Source organism: Bos indicus x Bos taurus, chromosome 5, assembly GCF_003369695.1.
Source record: "Bos indicus x Bos taurus breed Angus x Brahman F1 hybrid chromosome 5, Bos_hybrid_MaternalHap_v2.0, whole genome shotgun sequence".
In the NCBI taxonomy this organism is placed as follows: Eukaryota; Metazoa; Chordata; class Mammalia; order Artiodactyla; family Bovidae; genus Bos; species Bos indicus x Bos taurus.
The window spans coordinates 92,400,274-92,417,566 of NC_040080.1; the positions used below are offsets into that span (position 1 = coordinate 92,400,274).

The following is a 17,293-nucleotide window of genomic DNA, read 5'->3' on the forward strand; positions in this document are numbered from 1 at the left end:
GGCTTCCACACAGTTACTTCAGGGCCATCTTTTTCCTCCCCACCAGAGACCTCACCCCTCCTTCTCCTAGCCTAAAGTCTCCTGCAGCCCCCTGGGTCTCCTCAAATCTTACTCTGGGCCTCCAAACCTCCTTCTAAAGACTCCTTACTGTCACTCCACTGCCAAATCTCGTGCACAAGCCGCTTCACAGGCTCCCCGTCTCTCAGGTATCATAGAGACCCATAGTCCGCCCCGGGATGCCCTGCAACGCCCCCCGCCCCGCCCCCGCTCCTTTCAGCTGCTAGCTTTTCCCCCTAGGGCCGGGAGCTCGAGGTCCCCAAGGGTTTCCCTGGTCTAGGCAAGGCTCAGGAGTAGTGGGCGGGGCTCCGGAGCAGCGGGCTCCGCCCCGAAGGCGGAGCCAACCGCGTAGGGGGCGAGGCCCCGTGAGGCCGCTCCCCGCCCGCCCCTTCAGCCCGCCCCGCTCCCCGAGCCTATAAAGGGAGGCGACCCACCACTCTCCAGGCTGGCATCCTAGAGCCACCGCCAGCCCCGCTGCGCGGAGAAAGCGCCACCAGAGAGGGGCGCCGGAGCCATGACCCTTCGCCGACTCAGGAAGCTGCAGCAGAAAGAGGAGGCGGCGGCCGCCCCAGACCCCTCCGCTCGGGCTCCTGACTCGGAAGCCGCTCCCGCCGCTCCGACCCCGACCCCGGCCTCGGGCCCCCCTGCTGCAGCCGCCGGCCCTGGGACCCCCGGGGACGAGCTGTACGCAGCGCTGGAGGACTACCACCCCGCCGAGCTGTATCGCGCGCTCGCGGTGTCCGGGGGCACCCTGCCCCGCCGAAAGGTGCGTACCTCCCCAACTCCCGCGGACCCCCTCGGCCCCCGGTCCCCATGGACGCCTGAGGATCCCCACCCACACCATACTCCTGGGGTCCCCGAGTCCCCCAGTTCCTCCCCCGGCCTCTGATCCCCACGGACACCTTCAGATCCTGCTGGGTCCCCTCGACCCCTCTGCTCAGAAGGCGCAAACTCCCCCATCCCCGGCTCCACGCCGCTCGCGAGCTGGGCGGCTCTCCACTCCCCACGCGCCGCTGCCCCGTCTCGCTGCTCTCCTTCCTGCTGCTTCCTCAAGTTGCCTTCCCCTCGCCCCAACTGGCCATCGCCACCCCGCCCCAGCCCCGCCTCCCCGCGTGCAGGAGTATTGAGGTCCCCAGGATCCCCCCGCCCCGGCTTCTCCCGTGGGAGCAAGAGGCCTCGAGCTGGGGTCCGGCCGCTAGTCGATTCAAGTTGAGAGTCGGCGGGCCCGGGGTGGGACTCTCGCCAAGGAAGTGCCTGCGGGGCCGCCGACTCCGAAAGCTCACCCTTCCGAGGGGGCGCCGGAATTCCTGGGCTCGGCCGCCTCACCCTGCGTCTGAGGTGCGGGGCGCGAGGCCACGGCTCCCTGGACGTCAGCGGCGACCGGACGCGGTGGGAGGGTTCGCAGGGCGCCCGCTGGGCAGGAAGGATGCGGGCCGCGCCCGCCCTCGAAGTCTCCCCCTCCGCCGGGCTTTTCCTCTGGCCCGACGGGGACCCGAGCGCTCAGAAAGGAAACTCAAGACCCAGGTTAAGGAGAGGGGACTGGTGGCCTTTCCCAGCTCAGCCCCCCCTCCTCTTCCTCTGGCCCCTGGCTCCCCCCCCAACACAATGAACAGCTTGTTGAGAATTTGCATTTTATGAAAATCGGGTGGAAAGACAAAGGGGTCTCTCTATGCTGCCCAGTCCTTCCTCCCTGGCCCGTTTGGGAACTGTCCCCACCCTTGAGGCCCGTCTGTAAGGTTCTAGAGAAGGAGGGCTTCCTTCTCTTCCTGGCCTCGGGGTAGCCTGGGGGGAGAGTTAACTAGCGCACTGACCAGGAAGCTCCTGGATTGTTTGGGGCTCGCGGGGCAAGGGCTGATCTGGAACCGAGCTTCTTCCAAGCATCAGTCATTTAGGGAGGGAAAGACACTGCTTTAGTTTCTCAAGGACCCAAAAGAGGTAGGGAGTCCCTCAGCTCTGTCGTCCCTCCTACCAAAAAGCAAATGAAACCAACCAAACAACAATAACAAAACCTTCCCATCTCTCTCCTTGAGTGTAGTGAGACTTAACAAGTCTGAGATCAAAGTTTTTGTTTTGTCCCAGAAAGCAACAACATGTATCACAATGCTGAGGGACCCAGGTGGAGCTGGGCACAGCTGGCCACCTGCAGCTGGACTCCATAGTTTGAGGGAGGGGGCTTGGCCCCTCTATCCCCTGCCTTACCATGCTTAAGCTGAGATTCCAGCCCTCTAGACCAGGGCCCCTGACCCCAGCTCCTGCAAGCCACTCTCTGTGACTGAGAAATTAGAAGAGATCTGACTGGCCTTGGTGGCTCTGAAATGTCTTGATAGGCAAGCCCAGGGGCCCCTGCCCTTCTCTGAATAATATCTAGGAAGAGCCCCTGCTTCACCTTTTGGGGTCTAGGGTGCCGAGCCCCTGCAGACATGCACCCTGGGGGCAGAGGCTATTCTACCTAGAGTCATGAAAACCCCCACCCCTTCCAGACTAGGAACCAGGACAGGACTTAGAGGTTCATGCATCTGGAGCCCAGGAGATTGTTGTGTTCCCGAGGTCCCAGTTGTGGGGATAAAGCTTAGGGAGAAAGCTGTGGAGTGATATTGATGGTGGCACTCTAGGGTTAGTTACTCCAGCATCAGAAGAGCAGGTGTGGAGCTGGAACAGGACAGATAGGCAACAGGAAGTGAGATGCTGGGTCTAGGACTTGAGCCCAGGCGAGGAACCCCACAAAGGAGGGCTCTCAGCATCTGCTCCAGGACACCTCCCTCTCACCTGCTTCTTCCTGACTCTCCTTCCCACCCAGGGCTCAGGATTCCGCTGGAAGAACCTCAGCCAGAGTCCTGAACAGCAGCGGTGAGTCACCAGTACCCCCACCTCTGCCCTGGTCCAAAGGATGAAGTGCTGGGGAGGGGGCAGCACGACACAGCATCTCAGCCCACCCAGGGGGAGTCGTGCTCCCACCCTTTCAGCACGGTGCCCTCACCAGGAATGAGGGGCAGGTGGGGGTGTGGGCTGTGTGAAGGGGGTGGCAGAGGAAGGAGGGAGGGACTTTTGAGTCATCAGGTGCTCCTTAAACCACCCCCAGTCCCTGCCAGTCACCCCTCCCTGGAGAAATCTGGATCTGGGAAGAGGGAAGCAGGAGGAGTTTGGGGGGCTCCCCTGGGCCTTCCCAGCCCAACAAACCCTGAAGGCCCACACCATGGCAAGCTGCATCCAGCTGCTCGACTGTCTAGCCCTGCACCCAAAACCTCAGTGCTCTGCTAGTCCCATCGGTGGTGGCCTCTAAGGAAGGGCCTGGGGTGAGGGCAGAAGGACTAGCCCTACTCTGCCTGTGTCCCATCCTGATGTGAGCCTGGTTTCTAAAATGGATCAGCAGACTGTGGCCTGCTGGCCAGATTGGCCTTGAGCTGAGAGTTGTTTTGATATTTCTCAAGGGTTGTAAAAATAAAGACAAAGAACAATATAAGACAGAGGCTGTCAAATAATTCAGGTCTCGAAAAGAAAAGCTGAAATATTTACCGTCTGACCCTTTGCAGGAAAACTTTGCCAACCCTTTTAGAAAACCAGGGAGCACTGGAGTAGACACAGTCACCCTGCCCCCACCCCCACCCCGGCCCAAATACACACAGAGAGGAAAAGGCCTGCCTGCAATGCAGGGAGGAGCTCGCGCTGGGGTAGGGAGTTGCCGATCAGCTTTTGGGGGGCGGGTATGTGGGTCAGGCTGGGCACTGAGAGGCCTGGGTCTCCAGGGCCTTGCTGAGGCCGAGAGCCTTGAAGGAGACTTTGGAGGCTGCTTCAGCTCGGCTTCTGGCGGGGCGGGAAGGAAGGGGGTGGGAGTGGGCAGAGGAAACTCTGGGCTCCCCCAGCAGACGAAGATCTGGAGCAGCTCCAGACCATTGTGTCCAGTGGGCAGGCCTTCAGTGCGGGAAGGGGCGGCCTCGAGTCTCCCCTCCCCCCAGCCCTCACATCTGGTGGGCTGGCCTCACCGCAGCTGGGAGGGGCAGCTGGGGTCCGGGCTGAGCCTCGTGACCGGCCTCTGGGGGTGGGGCCAGCCCTCTCCCCAAGGCTCTGGAGCAGACAGCGCTCCAGGCTGGGGCCGAATTGGGGGCCTCAGCTAGTCAGTCAGTAGTATTCTGGGGCTCACTAGGAAGCTGGGAGTGTGGCCGAAAAACTCAACTAGTTCAACTGGCTCTGGGGGCTAGCCATTGCAGTGTGTCCCCCACTCGAGGGGATTGATTTTGTGTGGCTCGATGAAGCTGATTTCAGTATGGGGAAGGACATTCCAACAGCTGGGGATGAGTGTGGCTTGTCACTGGAGACAGTAAGCCCTGCCTTGATGTTCCAGAGCAGACTCTGGCATCAGGGGAGGGCCACACTATTGGCCTGCCAGGCTCCTCTTTAATCCTGACAGACTTGATGAGATGGCCCCTGTGTCTCCTGCAGGAAAGTGCTGACTTTGGAGAAGGAGGAGAACCAGACCTTTGGCTTTGAGATCCAGGTGGGAGAGAAGCTGGGTGCAGAGGGAGGGAAGGGTTGGGAGGCAGTCTGAGGGACGGGTGGATCCTGCTCCACCCCTGGGCTGAGGGTCCCCTTGCCTGTTACAGACGTATGGCCTTCACCATCGAGAGGAGCAGCGTGTGGAGATGGTGACCTTTGTCTGCCGGGTTCATGAGTCCAGCCCTGCCCAGCTGGCGGGGCTCACACCAGGTGGGGCCTGAGCCCAGGACACGGGGCTCTGGGAAGGGAGTATGACCTTATTCCCAAGCAGATGGGGCAAGAAATCCAATCAGTTCTCCTTCCTCCTCCTATTTCGAGAAGGCCAGAAAGAAGAATGAGTTGGTAGATTTACCATTTACTGTATGATCTTGAATATTCCCAACACTGGAGGCAGTAACATGTCCTCATATCAGTGTGGTGAGGGGCTTTCCTGGGCACAAAGCCAGGGCCTGCCTGGGAAATGGCAGATATTGCCACAGCTATTCTGCCTCCTCCTGGCGATCTGGCAACCCAGCATGGGCAGGAGTCATCGAGAGAGCAAGTCCATCGTGTTTCCAACCTGGCCCAGTACTGGGGTACTTATGATACTTCCTCTAACAAGGACATGGTGCTGCCAGTAGGAGACCTTTGGGACTGGCCAAATCTAGAGCCCCAAGTCCCGGAAGGGGCAGCCTGAGACTGCACGAACTGAGCACCCTCGCCACCCCCCCTCCAATTCTATACCCATTTTCTTTCTGGAAGCCTTCATCTCCTTGCCCATTCACCAGCAGCCTCTGGTAGCTAAGTGGTATACTGCAGCTTTGCAAGATGGTTTCTCATCCCCTTGGTAGCCACCACAGGGGTCCACCCCTCCTTTTCCAATTGGGCAGTGGGTCCTAAGAGAGGGTGGTCTGCTCTGCTGGAGGTCGGGAGGCTCTGCAGCAGCCTAGGGTGTCAGAGGTTGAGGCCTCAAGCTTGGGAGCCAGTGTTAACGTTCCCGGCGTGGTGCTCCTCACCCTCCTGCCTTCCTGTCTCAGCTGGGTTTCTCTGGTGACAGCCTGTGGGCTGGACCGAAATAACCAGCTCTGGGGGAAGCCCAGGCTTGCTGGGAGGGCTCAGCCTTTGGGGACAGAGCTTCCTGAGAGTGAGATGAGGATGAGGATGTGGATGTTTGAGGGCCCTGGCCCCTATGCTAGGGTGCCAGGTCTGCACAAGATCGCCCCAGAACCATGAGTGGGGGTAGGAAGCTCAGGAGAGTTCTGTGGGGTTATTACCCCTACCCTTTGTGGTGAAGATAGGGGACTGAAATTCTTCCACACGCCCCGTGGAGCAAATGCTGATCCCCTCTCTGCTTGGCAGGGGATACCATTGCCAGCGTCAACGGCCTGAATGTGGAAGGCATCCGACATCGGGAGATTGTCGACATCATTAAGGCATCTGGCAACGTTCTCAGGTACATCCAGGTGTTGTGGTCTCTAGGGGATTCCTGAGCGCAGCCTTTCTTCCCCACCCTGTGGGCCCACTCATCCTTTGATTCCCCTGTCTCCTCAGACTGGAAACTCTGTACGGGACATCAATTAGGAAGGCGGAACTGGAGGCTCGTCTGCAGTACCTGAAGGTAAAGCAGCCTGGAAACCATCCAGCCGCCAGGTTCCTCTTCCCAAGCCCCTGCCCCTGCAGGCCCCACTGTTTGTTTTTTTTTTTTTCCTGGTTGTGCTGGGTCTTAGTTGTGGCATGTGGGATATTCACTGTGGCACGCAGGATCTTTAGTTATGGCATGGGAGGCTTAGTTCCCTCTCTGGGAACACAGAGTCTTAATCACTGAACCACCAGAGGAATCCTCCTACTCTTTTTGGGGGGTCGTTTATCTGCCTGACCTCCTTTTAACCTTAAGGTTTCTTCTGTACTCCCCGATCCCTCAGTCTGTAGCCACCCTGGTTAGTTTCTTGCTGACTCCTGACAGGTGGGTGTGTCTCTTGCAGCAAACCCTGTATGAGAAGTGGGGAGAATACAGGTCCCTGATGGTGCAGGAGCAGCGGCTGGTGCATGGTGAGTAGATCAGTGTTGGGAAGGGTCACTTGTGCCCCCATCTCTACCCCCATACCTGCTTCCCCCTAGGAACTAGTCCGTTACTTCCCCTTCCAAGTTTTGCTGAACTACTACTCTGGGTACAATGCTGCCCTGGGCTGATGCCCACATATTTTCATTCTCACAATAGTGCCCAGAAGGAAATTACTACACAGAACCATCTCCATTTTACAGGTGGGAACACCAAGGCTCCAAAAGCTTGTTTCAGGCCCCTTTCCTGACTCTTGTGTCACAGTTCAGTTCCGTTCAGTCGCTCAGTCGTGTCCAACTCTTTGCGACCCCATGAATTGCAGCACGCGACCCTCATAAGGATCTGAGTGTATAATTCGTGTTTTACAGACCGGGGAAGTAGGGTTCAAAGTTTTGACTTGCCCAAGGGCCACACTGATGGTCATCAGGAAGGGGTGAAGGTCCCCTACCCGTGTCCTCTGACGTCTGCCCCCCGCCCCCCCCCCGCCCCGTGTCTTCTGCCCCCAGGTCTCGTGGTGAAGGACCCGAGCATCTATGACACGCTGGAGTCGGTGCGCTCCTGCCTGTACGGCGCGGGCCTGCTCCCGGGCTCGCTGCCCTTCGGGCCTCTGCTGGCCGCCCCGGGAGGCTCCCGCGGGGGAGCGCGGCGGACCGGGGGCGACTCAGACGATGCAGTCTATCACACGTGCTTCTTCGGGGGCGCTGAGCCGCCTGCGCCCCCGCCGCCGCCGCCGCCGCCCCTCGCGCGCCTGCCGGGACCGGGCGCGGCGGACGCTTCGGCCCCGGGGTCCCGGGCGATGCTGAGCCGCAGCGCCAGCGTGCGGTGCGCGGGCCCCGGGGGCGGCGGCGGCGGCGCGCCCAGCGCGCTCTGGACTGAGGCTCGCGAGCAGGCCCTGTGTGGCCCCGGCCTGCGCAAAACCAAGTACCGCAGCTTCCGCCGGCGGCTGCTCAAGTTCATCCCCGGACTCAATCGCTCCCTGGAGGAGGAGGAGAGCCAGCTGTAGGGGCGGGGGCGGGCGGGGGAACGTATTTATTTATTTATTCTTTCCAGCCAGTGCAAAAAGGGGGCGGGGGCGGTCGTTTGGCCGCCACGGGGACTCCAAGAGCCCAGAGTAGCCGGAGAGGGTCCTTGGCAACCCCAGCTGGTCCTGGCAAGTCTCTGCAGAGTGGTGAACCCAGCCCCAGGCCTCTTTAGTTGTCCTCCCCCAAACTACAGTGGGAGGTGGGCACAGGAGAACCAGAGAGTTCGGGGTTGGGAGAGGTTCGGGGGCCAAAAATGGGACGTGCCATCCTACATCTGGGTCAGTAGTGCCTTGTGGGGTGTCCAGGAAAACTCCTCCTCCAGGTAGGGGGACCCTGTCCCACGAAGCCCTCTCCTCAGCTTTACTTGCTCCCCACCCTTGGCCACGGGGAGAAATGGCCTCCGCCCGGTCGTTCCCCTACCCACCCCACACAGACACAGTTCCAGTTATCCAGTGGGCACTTGAGGGGGCCCAAGGTGCTGGTCTCCCTCCCTCTCAGCCTTGACCCTTAAGGGCTTGGCCCCCCTAGGGGCCTGTAACTAAGTGGGGTCCTACTGGGCAGGGGTCCTGGGTCCTCTGCCCTTGGGAGATAGGAATGGGCACATCCGGGTGGGTGAGGGCAGTACAGACTGTTCCACCATTTGCATATTGTTGCTTCTGAACCACAAACTGTATAAAATGGACGGTTTTTTGCATCTGTGTCAGTGTGGTAACTGCCTGAGGGGGAGGATTGGGCTCCGGCAAGCTCTGACTCCACCACTCCGCCCTTCAACACACACACAGACACGCACACTATATTTTACATCTTATTTGCTTGGAGCCTGCAGCCAGGGAAATAGACTAGGGGATTCTGACTTACATGTATGGGCCTGAACTAGAGGCCCCACACTGCTTCAGAACTTGGGCCTCTTGTTTAATGCATCTAGAACCCCCCCTCCCCAAATACCACAGCAGCTGGAGTAGAGGTTCCTCTAAACCTAGCCTTGCGTAAACAGCTGTTTGGCGTGCTCTCTCCTAGGAATCTGGGGCCTCCTGCATAGGAGTCCCTAGCCATCATCCCCCCAGCCTGTGACAGGCCAAATCACGGGTCACTCGTTCTACAACTCCTCAAAGGTGTCCCGTCACTCCCAGGATAAGAGTCTAATCCCTACGCAGGCGCATCTGACCCCTGCCTGCCTCGTCTTCTTCCTCCCCTCTCGCTCCCTGCTCTGGCCACCTTGCCCATGTGGCACTTCAGGCGTCCCGCCCTCAGTGTCTCTGCACTTGCTCTGTCCACAGTTGGCTCCTTTGGTATTCAGCATGGCCTCCCCAGGGCCCTCCCATTTGGTCTAAAATATGGCCGAGCCTTGTTTTATTTGCATCATATTACTCATCCCCATCTGAAACTGTCTTGACTTGGATGGGTTTGGGTTTTTGCCTGGCTCCCTTCCCCACAGGATGAACACTCTTTGAGAGCAGACTCGGGCCTCTCCTGTCTTATTCACTGCTTTATTTCATGCCCAACATGAACACATAATAGAACCTCAATAAACACAGTGTGTGCTCAAAGCGTCTACAAGAGGTGATCACCATCTTCTTTGAGGTGACCCAGGGCAAGTGAGCTGTCTAGGGTCACAAGTAAGTGGCAGAGTAGGGCCCAAGGCTCGAGGCGCCTGTGCTAGTGTTCCTCCCTGGCAGTAACCGTCATACAGGGGTGCCCTTGAGAGGTCTAAGTAGCACCCTCCCCCAGGCAGGCCACCTCCTGTACTCTCCTTCCCGCCCCGTGGCACTTGCTTCCTGAAGGCGCTCCCTGCTTCCTCTCTTACCCTTGGACCATCCCTTTACACAGCAGTTGGGGCGATCTTTCCAAAAAGGAAATTGGGTCACAACCCTTCTCTGCTTAAAACCCATTAGGGCTTTCCCTGGAGTTAAAAAAAAAAAAATCCAAACTCTTTATCATGTTGTCCAAAACTCAAACTCCATAACATGTTGTCCCTCTGGGAAGACAAATTAGGAAAAGGCATCCCTTCCTGTGGGTTGACAGCAGCCACACAGGCCAACAGTTTGGCAACTGTGAGCCTCTGTGCAGTGCACAACCTCTGCAACTGTACTGGGATGCCCTGCATGAGGCTGTCTTGGAACTGGGTCCTTTTCAAGCTCAAATTGTTTCTCCCTCTATGTCACTTATCATATTTAAGCCACACTGCTCTTTCTGGTTCTATTCTCAAATATGCCAAGCTCTTTCCTGCCTCTGGCCTTTGCCCATACTGTTCCCTCTGCCTGGAAGAGTCTTTGCAAGATTGATGCCTCCAACCTCAGATCTCTTAAATATCACCTCCTTGAGGAGAAGAGATTTCCCTGATCTGATTGAAAGTAGTTCCCTGTCCCCATTATTATTTATCTTGAGACCTCTATTTTTTTTTTCTTTATAGCACTTACTCTCAATTGGTAATTATACTGACATCCATTGTATCTGCCTTTTGCCTTTTTAAGGCAGGAAAACTCAACTGTTACACTGTACCTTCAGGGTCTAACACAGCCTGGCACACAGCAGCTGCTCAATACACGAGAACGTCCCCTCGGGACCAACCCTGCACAGGGGTGACCACCACCTCCGCACCTTTCAGTCCTGGAGAGTGGGGTGGGGAGGCCCCTCCCCTGCTCCATCTGTAGCTGGCATCTCTGGACCCCTTTCACCAAATCCCTTTGGGGCTGGGTGTTGGCTCCAGCCAGGGGCACCTGCTCCTGGCCACCCTGCCCTCCCTGGTCCTGGGGAGGGAGGACATTTGATTAAGAAAATGGAGCTTCCCCAAGCTCCCTGTTTGAACAGCTGCTCTGCTGTGATGACAAACAGCCGCTCCCAGGGCTCAGGTCTAGGGGAGGGGCCCTCTCACACCTTTGTTCCCAGAGCCCCAGGCTGCCAGGAGCCCAGCTGCCTGGGCATCGCCTAGCACCTTCCTGGTGTTGGGGGGCTGCCAGGGCCTCCCTGACTTTCTCCTCCCAGAACAGATTCCCAGCCCCTCTCCTACCAGCCTGCTCCCCCTCGGCAGCTAGCGTTGGCAGTGATGTCAGTCCCCCTCACCCAGGCCGAAGGGGGCTCCTGGCTGGCTGTGTGCACCCCGAGGAGGCTGAGGAGGTGCCCAGGGCGGGGCTGGATCCCACCTCTCAGCTGATGGCATGACGGCGCCAGCACAGCAGCCTCCTGCCGTGTAGGTGGGTGACAGGGAGTGACTAATGTGCGAGCTGCGATGCTAAAAATTAACCCAGGGATCGTGTTTGGTGGAGGGGTGGGGGTGGATGGGAAAGAAGAGGCTAGGAATACTGTGTGGCCGGTATCCCCCCTGCCCTGCCTCCCCTCCTTTACCTCCCACCAGCCTTCTGGTCCTCTCAAAGCCTCAGGGGACTCTGCAGGAGCCCCTCCTCCCCAGGCCAGGAGGGGCCCCTAATAATTCCAAGGAGGAAGGGAGTGGATGCCACTCCAGGCCTCCTGGATGGTAGCCTGAGGACACAGCCTTGCAGATGGAGTTCAGATCTGAGGTCCTCACAGAGCTCTCATCTGCCCGATCCCCTCAGTATGGGGGCTGTGTGCCCCCGAGTCCCCTGGTTCATCCCCCTCTTCCCAGGCCAGAGCTCTGCCCAGGGGTGGTAGGGGGGGCAGAAGCATCCAGCGCATAGAGACAAGGGCAGGTCCCTGCCCTACAAGGCTGCAGCTGGGGGACAGTGAGGGTGTCAGCAGTCCTGAAGGAAAGGACAGGAGTCTGTCTCCCAGAGCATCACCTAGGAACCAGCATTGTGCTAAGCATGTCCACATCCATCACCTTACTCAGGCCTCACAGCATATGTGACAGCCCATTCTCCAGATAAAGAAAACTGAGGATTAGAGAGGATAACGTAGCCCAGCTGGTACCTGCCTGAGCCTGCATTCTCTCAGATCCATCTATCTCTTGAGCCTAGACTGGGGAGAGGGATGTTTTCTGGAGGAAGGAGTGTGAGGACGGGGTCAAGGTGGCAAGGAACCCTTTTGAGGAATTGAACCTCCAGAGCTGTGGGATTCACTTATGGGGAGCAAGGTGGGAGCATGGAGGGTAAATGAAAGGTGGAATCTGAGAGAGCAGGAGCTGAGGTGTGCCAGACAGCAAAGGGAGGAGGACATCAGGACCAGGGATCAAGGTTCCATGGATTTGGGTGCTGTCCTAGAGTAAGGGGGGCAGAGGGGCTCTAGGGACTGGGTTCTAGGAGTCACAAAAGGAACTGGGGCTTAGAGTAGAGTTTTGTGGACAGACATAAGAAAAATTGTCAGAAGGAGGGCACCCATAAACACTCCTGTTTTCTCTGGAGACAAAACCAGAGAACTTGAGCTGAACTTGAGCAGGAGGGGAAAGGTGAGACAGTAGATGACACTTCTCACCAGTTCATTACTCACTCATGAACCTGGGGAAGTGAGAAAGGTTGTGGGACTCTTCGAGTGTCAGGAAAAATGTCAGGCTGTCACGCTGGGAGGCTGCCTGATCCTGCACTGAAGGCTGGAGGGGATGACCTAAAGGAGGGAGTGATGGATCGAGAGAAGTGAGAAAGAAAAGAAAGGGGCCAGGAAGGTTCCTCCTAGAATAAAATAGATGAAACAGATGCTGGAGAACAGAGCAGGTGTGCCTGACCCCTGGTGGTGATCTCAGAACACTGCACCTCTCAGCCCAGAACTCCCCAAAGGCAATGGGGCAGAGGTAGGGTTCTCCCCACAGTCAAGATGCCCTGAAGGCAGCTCTCCACCTTAGAGCCCACCTGCTCAGGCCTGCTCTCATGCTCTTACAAAGTGGACCCTCTTTGAACCTCACAAACCATCTGAAGCTCTTCGACACCCTTGCTGGGCCTGGCACTGAGCAGGCATTCAAACAACACTGGAGGCAGGCAGGTCTGAACGAATGAACGGTGAATTCAGAATCTATAAGTCATCCAACTCCACTGATTTCAACCAATTTACCCTCTCTGCAGGGCACTCCAGGCCCCCCTGAGGTCCTGTCATCTGTGTCATCCTCCGGGAGCTGAGGACCTGGGCCTCCCACCTTCCACTTCATGGTGTAAGTTTGGGGGCGTAAGGTAGCTTCTCCCCACAAACTGGAAGCGCTTGGAGAGCAAGGGGAACCCACTGGACACATCTATGTCCCCACCTTGGCTGGAGTGGGGCATAGGGACACAACACAGGTATCCAGGACCTGCTGGCTGACTGGGTGTAGCCAACGCTCAGGGGGGAGGGGAGCGGACAGGAGATGGGGGACCGAGCTGGGGTTCATGTCTAGACCAGAATTCGGGGTCAGGAGCGGGAGGTGAGAAGTGGCGGTGCTGGGGAGAACAGCCCCATGAGCTGTCGGAAGCCGACCTTCAAGTTCTGGGCTTGGTTGCAATGGGTGAGGGCTGGAGTGCCACTTTTGGTGACGAACTGGAGTCAGTTGGGCACTTCCACCCTGAAGCTGAGAGGCTGAGGGCTGAGTTGCGGAAGCAGGTCCCAGCCTTGGGGGTGCAGCCGCCATTAGCTGAAATGGGGGTGGAGATGGGGATTCTGGTTTGCGTTTGGCTGGGAGCTGAGAGGGAAGCAGGTGGCACAGCCCGAGTGAGTAACCGCCTCCCCGGAGCAGCAAATCTTGCCGCCTCAGGAAGTCCCACAGACGTGCTGCACCCTGTCCCCCGCCCACGCCCACCCTCGCTCCGCCGCGGCGCGTGGCTCCCCAGCACCTTTGACCTCATCGCGGACGCCCACACCATCGCCCTCTCCCCGACAACCTCTCCTGCGTGTCCTCCCCATATTCCTTGCCCCACTGGCACCCGCTGCCTCTCCAACCCTAAGGCCCACAGACCCTTTAGAATCGAGGGAAGGCGCCCCATGCGCACCTCCGGGCTCTCTGGATCTGGGGAGGGGCTGTCCGGGAGTGGGGCGTGGCCCGGCAGGTTTGCGGAGTTTGGGGCGGCGTTGCCCTCTGCTGGGCAGATCCGGGAATTGCTTCGCCTCTGTCGCCGCGTCCTTCCACTGCCCGTTATCCCACCTGTTTTTGGACCTTCCTTGACTTCTCTGCCATCTCTCTCCTTTCCTTGACCTGACCCTTGCAGGACTCCGACTATGCAGATGTCGGTCCTGGATCCAGCTCTGTTACATTTTGTCCGAGGCAGAGTCATAGCCTCCCTGGGACTTGGCTTCCTTCCCTGTGAAATAGCAGTCATGAAGTCCAAACGTGGGACTGTGAAAGAAGACACTTTGTAAACTGAAAGCGAGCATCTGAAGATGAAGTGTGGTTGTTGTTAAAGCTAAGGCCGTCCTCTCCCGCCTTCTGGAAGGAGGGGCTTAGTTCATCCCTTGGGATCACCACATTTTGATGCATTGCTTTTCAGTCTTTTTAAAAAATGATATATATATATGGTCACATTTGCATTAAATATATTTATTATATATAGTATATTTTGGGCTTCCCTGGTGGCTCAGGGGGAAAGAATCTGTCTGCAATGAAGTACCCACAGGAGATGCAGGTTGGATCTCTGGGTGGGGAAGATTCCCTGGAGCAAGTCATGGCAACCCACTCCAGTATTCTTGCCTGGAAAATTCCATGGACAGAGGAGCCTGGAGGGCTGCAGTCCATAGGGTCACAAAGAGTCAAACATGACTGAAGTGACTTAGCATGCATGCACGCATACTGTATATTTATATAATAAACATATCAGTTCAGTTCAGTTCAGTTCAGTCACTCAGTCGTGTCCGACTCTTTGCGACCACATGAATCGCAGCACGCCAGGCCTCTCTGTCCATCACCAACTCCCGGAGTTTACCCAAACTCATGTCCATCGAGTTGGCAATGCAATCCACCCATCTCATCCTCTGTCGTCCCCTTCTCCTCCTGCCTCCAATCCCTCCCAGCATCAGAGTCTTTTCCAATGAGTCAACTCTTCGCATGAGGTGGCCAAAGTATTGGAGTTTCAGCTTCAACATCAGTCCATCCAATGAACACCCAGGACTGATCTCCTTTAGGATGGACTGGTTGGAGCTCCTTGCAGTCCAAGGGACTCTCAAGAGTCTTCTCCAACATCACAGTTCAAAAGCATCAATTCTTCTATCCTCAGCTTTCTTCACAGTCCAACTCTCATATCCATACATAACGACAGGAAAAACCATAGCCTTGACTAGACGGACCTTTGTTGGCAAAGTAATGTCTCTGCTTTTCAATATGCAATCTAGGTTGGTCATAACTTTTCTTCCAAGGAGTAAGCGTCTTTTAATTTCATGGCTGCAATCACCATCTGCAGTGATTTTGGAGCCCCTAAAAATAAAGTCTGACACTGTTTCCACTGTTTCCCCATCTATTTCCCATGAAGTGATGGGACCAGATGCCATGATCTTAGTTTTCTGTATATTGAGCTTTAAGCCAACTTTTTCACTCTCCTCTTTCACTTTCATCAAGAGGCTTTTTAGTTCCTCTTCACTTTCTGCCATAAAGGTGATGTCATCTGCATATCTGAAGTAATTGATATTTCTCCTGGCAATCTTGATTCCAGCTTGTGCTTCATCCAGCCCAGCATTTCTCATGATGTACTCTGCATATAAGTTAAATAAGTAGGGTGACAATATACAGCCTTGACGTACTCCTTTTCCTATTTGGAACCAGTCTGTTGTTCCATGTCCAGTTCTAACTGTTGCTTCCTGACCTGCATATAGGTTTCTCAAGAGGCGGGTCAGGTGGTCTGGTATTCCCATCTCTTTCAGAATTTTCCACAGTTTATTGTGATCCACACAGTCAAAGGCTTTGGCATAGTCAATAAAGCAGAAATAGATGTTTTTCTGGAACTCTCTTGCTTTTTCAATGATCCAGTGGATGTTGGCAATTTGATCTCTGGTTCCTCCGCCTTTTCTAAAACCAGCTTGAACATCTGGAAGTTCATGGTTCACGTATTGCTGAAGCCTGGCTTGGAGCATTTTGAGCATCACTTTACTAGCGTGTGAGATGAGTGCAATGCAAGTGTAGCCATACTCTGCACACTGTTTTATGTCCCACCTTCTTCTCCCCAAGTGCACAAATCATTGTAAAAGCCTGGCTTCTGGAGTCAGACAAACCTGATTCATGTCCTTTCTCAGTGACTTTGTATTTCCATCCTCAGGCAAACCACATAACCTTTATTTTTTCTCAGCCTCATTTTCCTCCTATGCAAAATGGTGATAATGTCGGGAATATCCACTTCACAGGCTTGAGGTAAAGCCCTGGTCACAGAGAGCTCAGAACTTGTTAGCTGGTGTTACTGTGTTTTGCGAAGGACTCTTCCCCAACGGTCTGATTCTTGGAGCACAGGTCTGATGTCTCCCTTGTACATGTGGCATAACCCTAAGAAAAGGAGAACTCTCCATCTGTGAACTTGCTGAACCCCAACACCACTCTTGGCCACATGGGTCTTATTATTTTTCCAGAAATGCTCCTTCTAGTGCCCTCCAAGTCATCCTCGGCCTTGTTAGCTTTTTCTCCAGGAAAGGGCTCCACCCTCACTTCCCTAGGGTTCCGGCTACCTTGCTGCTTCCTCAGAGAAGCCTATCTGTTTCTTCATCACCACCTCAGTCATTCTCTAACTACGTACCTGCTCTATTTTTCTTCATAGCACTTATTACATGACATTATGTTATATGGGTTTCCCCAGTGGCTCAGTGGTAAGGAATCTGCCTGCAATGCAGGAGATGCAGGAGATGTGGGTTCAATCACTGGGTGGGGAAGTGGGGAAGATCCCCTGGAGGAAGGCATGGCAACCCACTCCAGTATTCTTGCCTGAAAAATCCCATGGACAGAGGAGCCTGGCAGGCTACTCTCTATGGGGTCACAAAGAGTTGGACATGATTTATTTTTTAAAATTTATTTAAGTATAGTTGAGTTTCAGTGCTGGGTTAGTTTTTGCCATGAAAGTGAAAGTCGCTCAGTCGTGTCTGCCTCTTTGCAACCCCATGGACTATACAGTCCATGGAATTCTCTAGGCCAGAATATTGGAGTGGGTAGCCTTTCCCTTCTCCCGGGGATCTTCCTGACCCAGGAATGGAACCGGGGTTTCCTTCATTGCAGGCAGATTCTTTACCAACTGAGCTATCAGGGAAGCCCCTGTATGGAAGCCCATACATGAAAAAGAATGTATACATAACTGATTTCTGCTATACAGGAAAGGAATTAAGTTATACATATATATATATACATGTATATATATATTCATGTATATATATATACATATATATACATTATTTTTCATGTTCTTTTCCATTATGATTTATCACAGAATATTGAATATTGTTTCCTGTGCTATATCAGTTCAGTTCAGTCGCTCAGTCATGTCCAACTCTGCGACCCCATGAACCACAGCGCACCAGGCCTCCCTGTCCATCACCAACTCCCAGAGTTCACCCAAACCCATGTCCATTGAGTCAGTGATGACATCCAACCATCTCATCCCCTGTCATTCCCTTCTTCTCCTGCCCTCAATCTTTCCCAGCATCAGGGTCTTTTCCAATGAGTCAGCTCTTCGCATCAGGTGGCCAAAGTATTGGAGTTTCAGCTTCAACATCAGTCCTTCCAATGAACACCCAGGACTGATCTCCTTTAGGATGGACTGGTTGGATATCCTTGCAGTCCAAGGGATTCTCAAGAGTCTTCTCCAACACCACAGTTCAAAACCATCAATTCTTCGGTGCTCAGCTTTCTTCA

At 55.5% G+C, this 17,293-nt stretch overlaps 1 protein-coding gene across 1 annotated transcript; it reads left to right on the forward strand.

Moving 5' to 3' along the window:
- Positions 1-491: 491 nt before the first annotated feature.
- Positions 492-8,304, forward strand: GRASP (general receptor for phosphoinositides 1 associated scaffold protein). The gene is made up of 8 exons (XM_027542932.1): positions 492-823; positions 2,855-2,904; positions 4,495-4,549; positions 4,656-4,758; positions 5,887-5,980; positions 6,079-6,145; positions 6,510-6,576; positions 7,093-8,304. The coding sequence occupies exons 1-8, from the start codon at positions 572-574 to the stop codon at positions 7,587-7,589; spliced, it is 1,185 nt and encodes a 394-aa protein (XP_027398733.1). The 5' UTR covers positions 492-571; the 3' UTR covers positions 7,590-8,304.
- Positions 8,305-17,293: the final 8,989 nt, after the last annotated feature.

Excerpts from the sequence above, each read along its gene's own strand:
- GRASP (XM_027542932.1), top strand. The coding sequence starts at position 572 with ATGACCCTTCGCCGACTCAGGAAGCTGCAGCAGAAAGAGGAGGCGGCG. Across the intron at positions 5,981-6,078 it reads GCATCTGGCAACGTTCTCAG|ACTGGAAACTCTGTACGGGA; the intron begins GTACATCCAGGT and ends CTGTCTCCTCAG. Across the intron at positions 6,146-6,509 it reads CTCGTCTGCAGTACCTGAAG|CAAACCCTGTATGAGAAGTG; the intron begins GTAAAGCAGCCT and ends TGTCTCTTGCAG.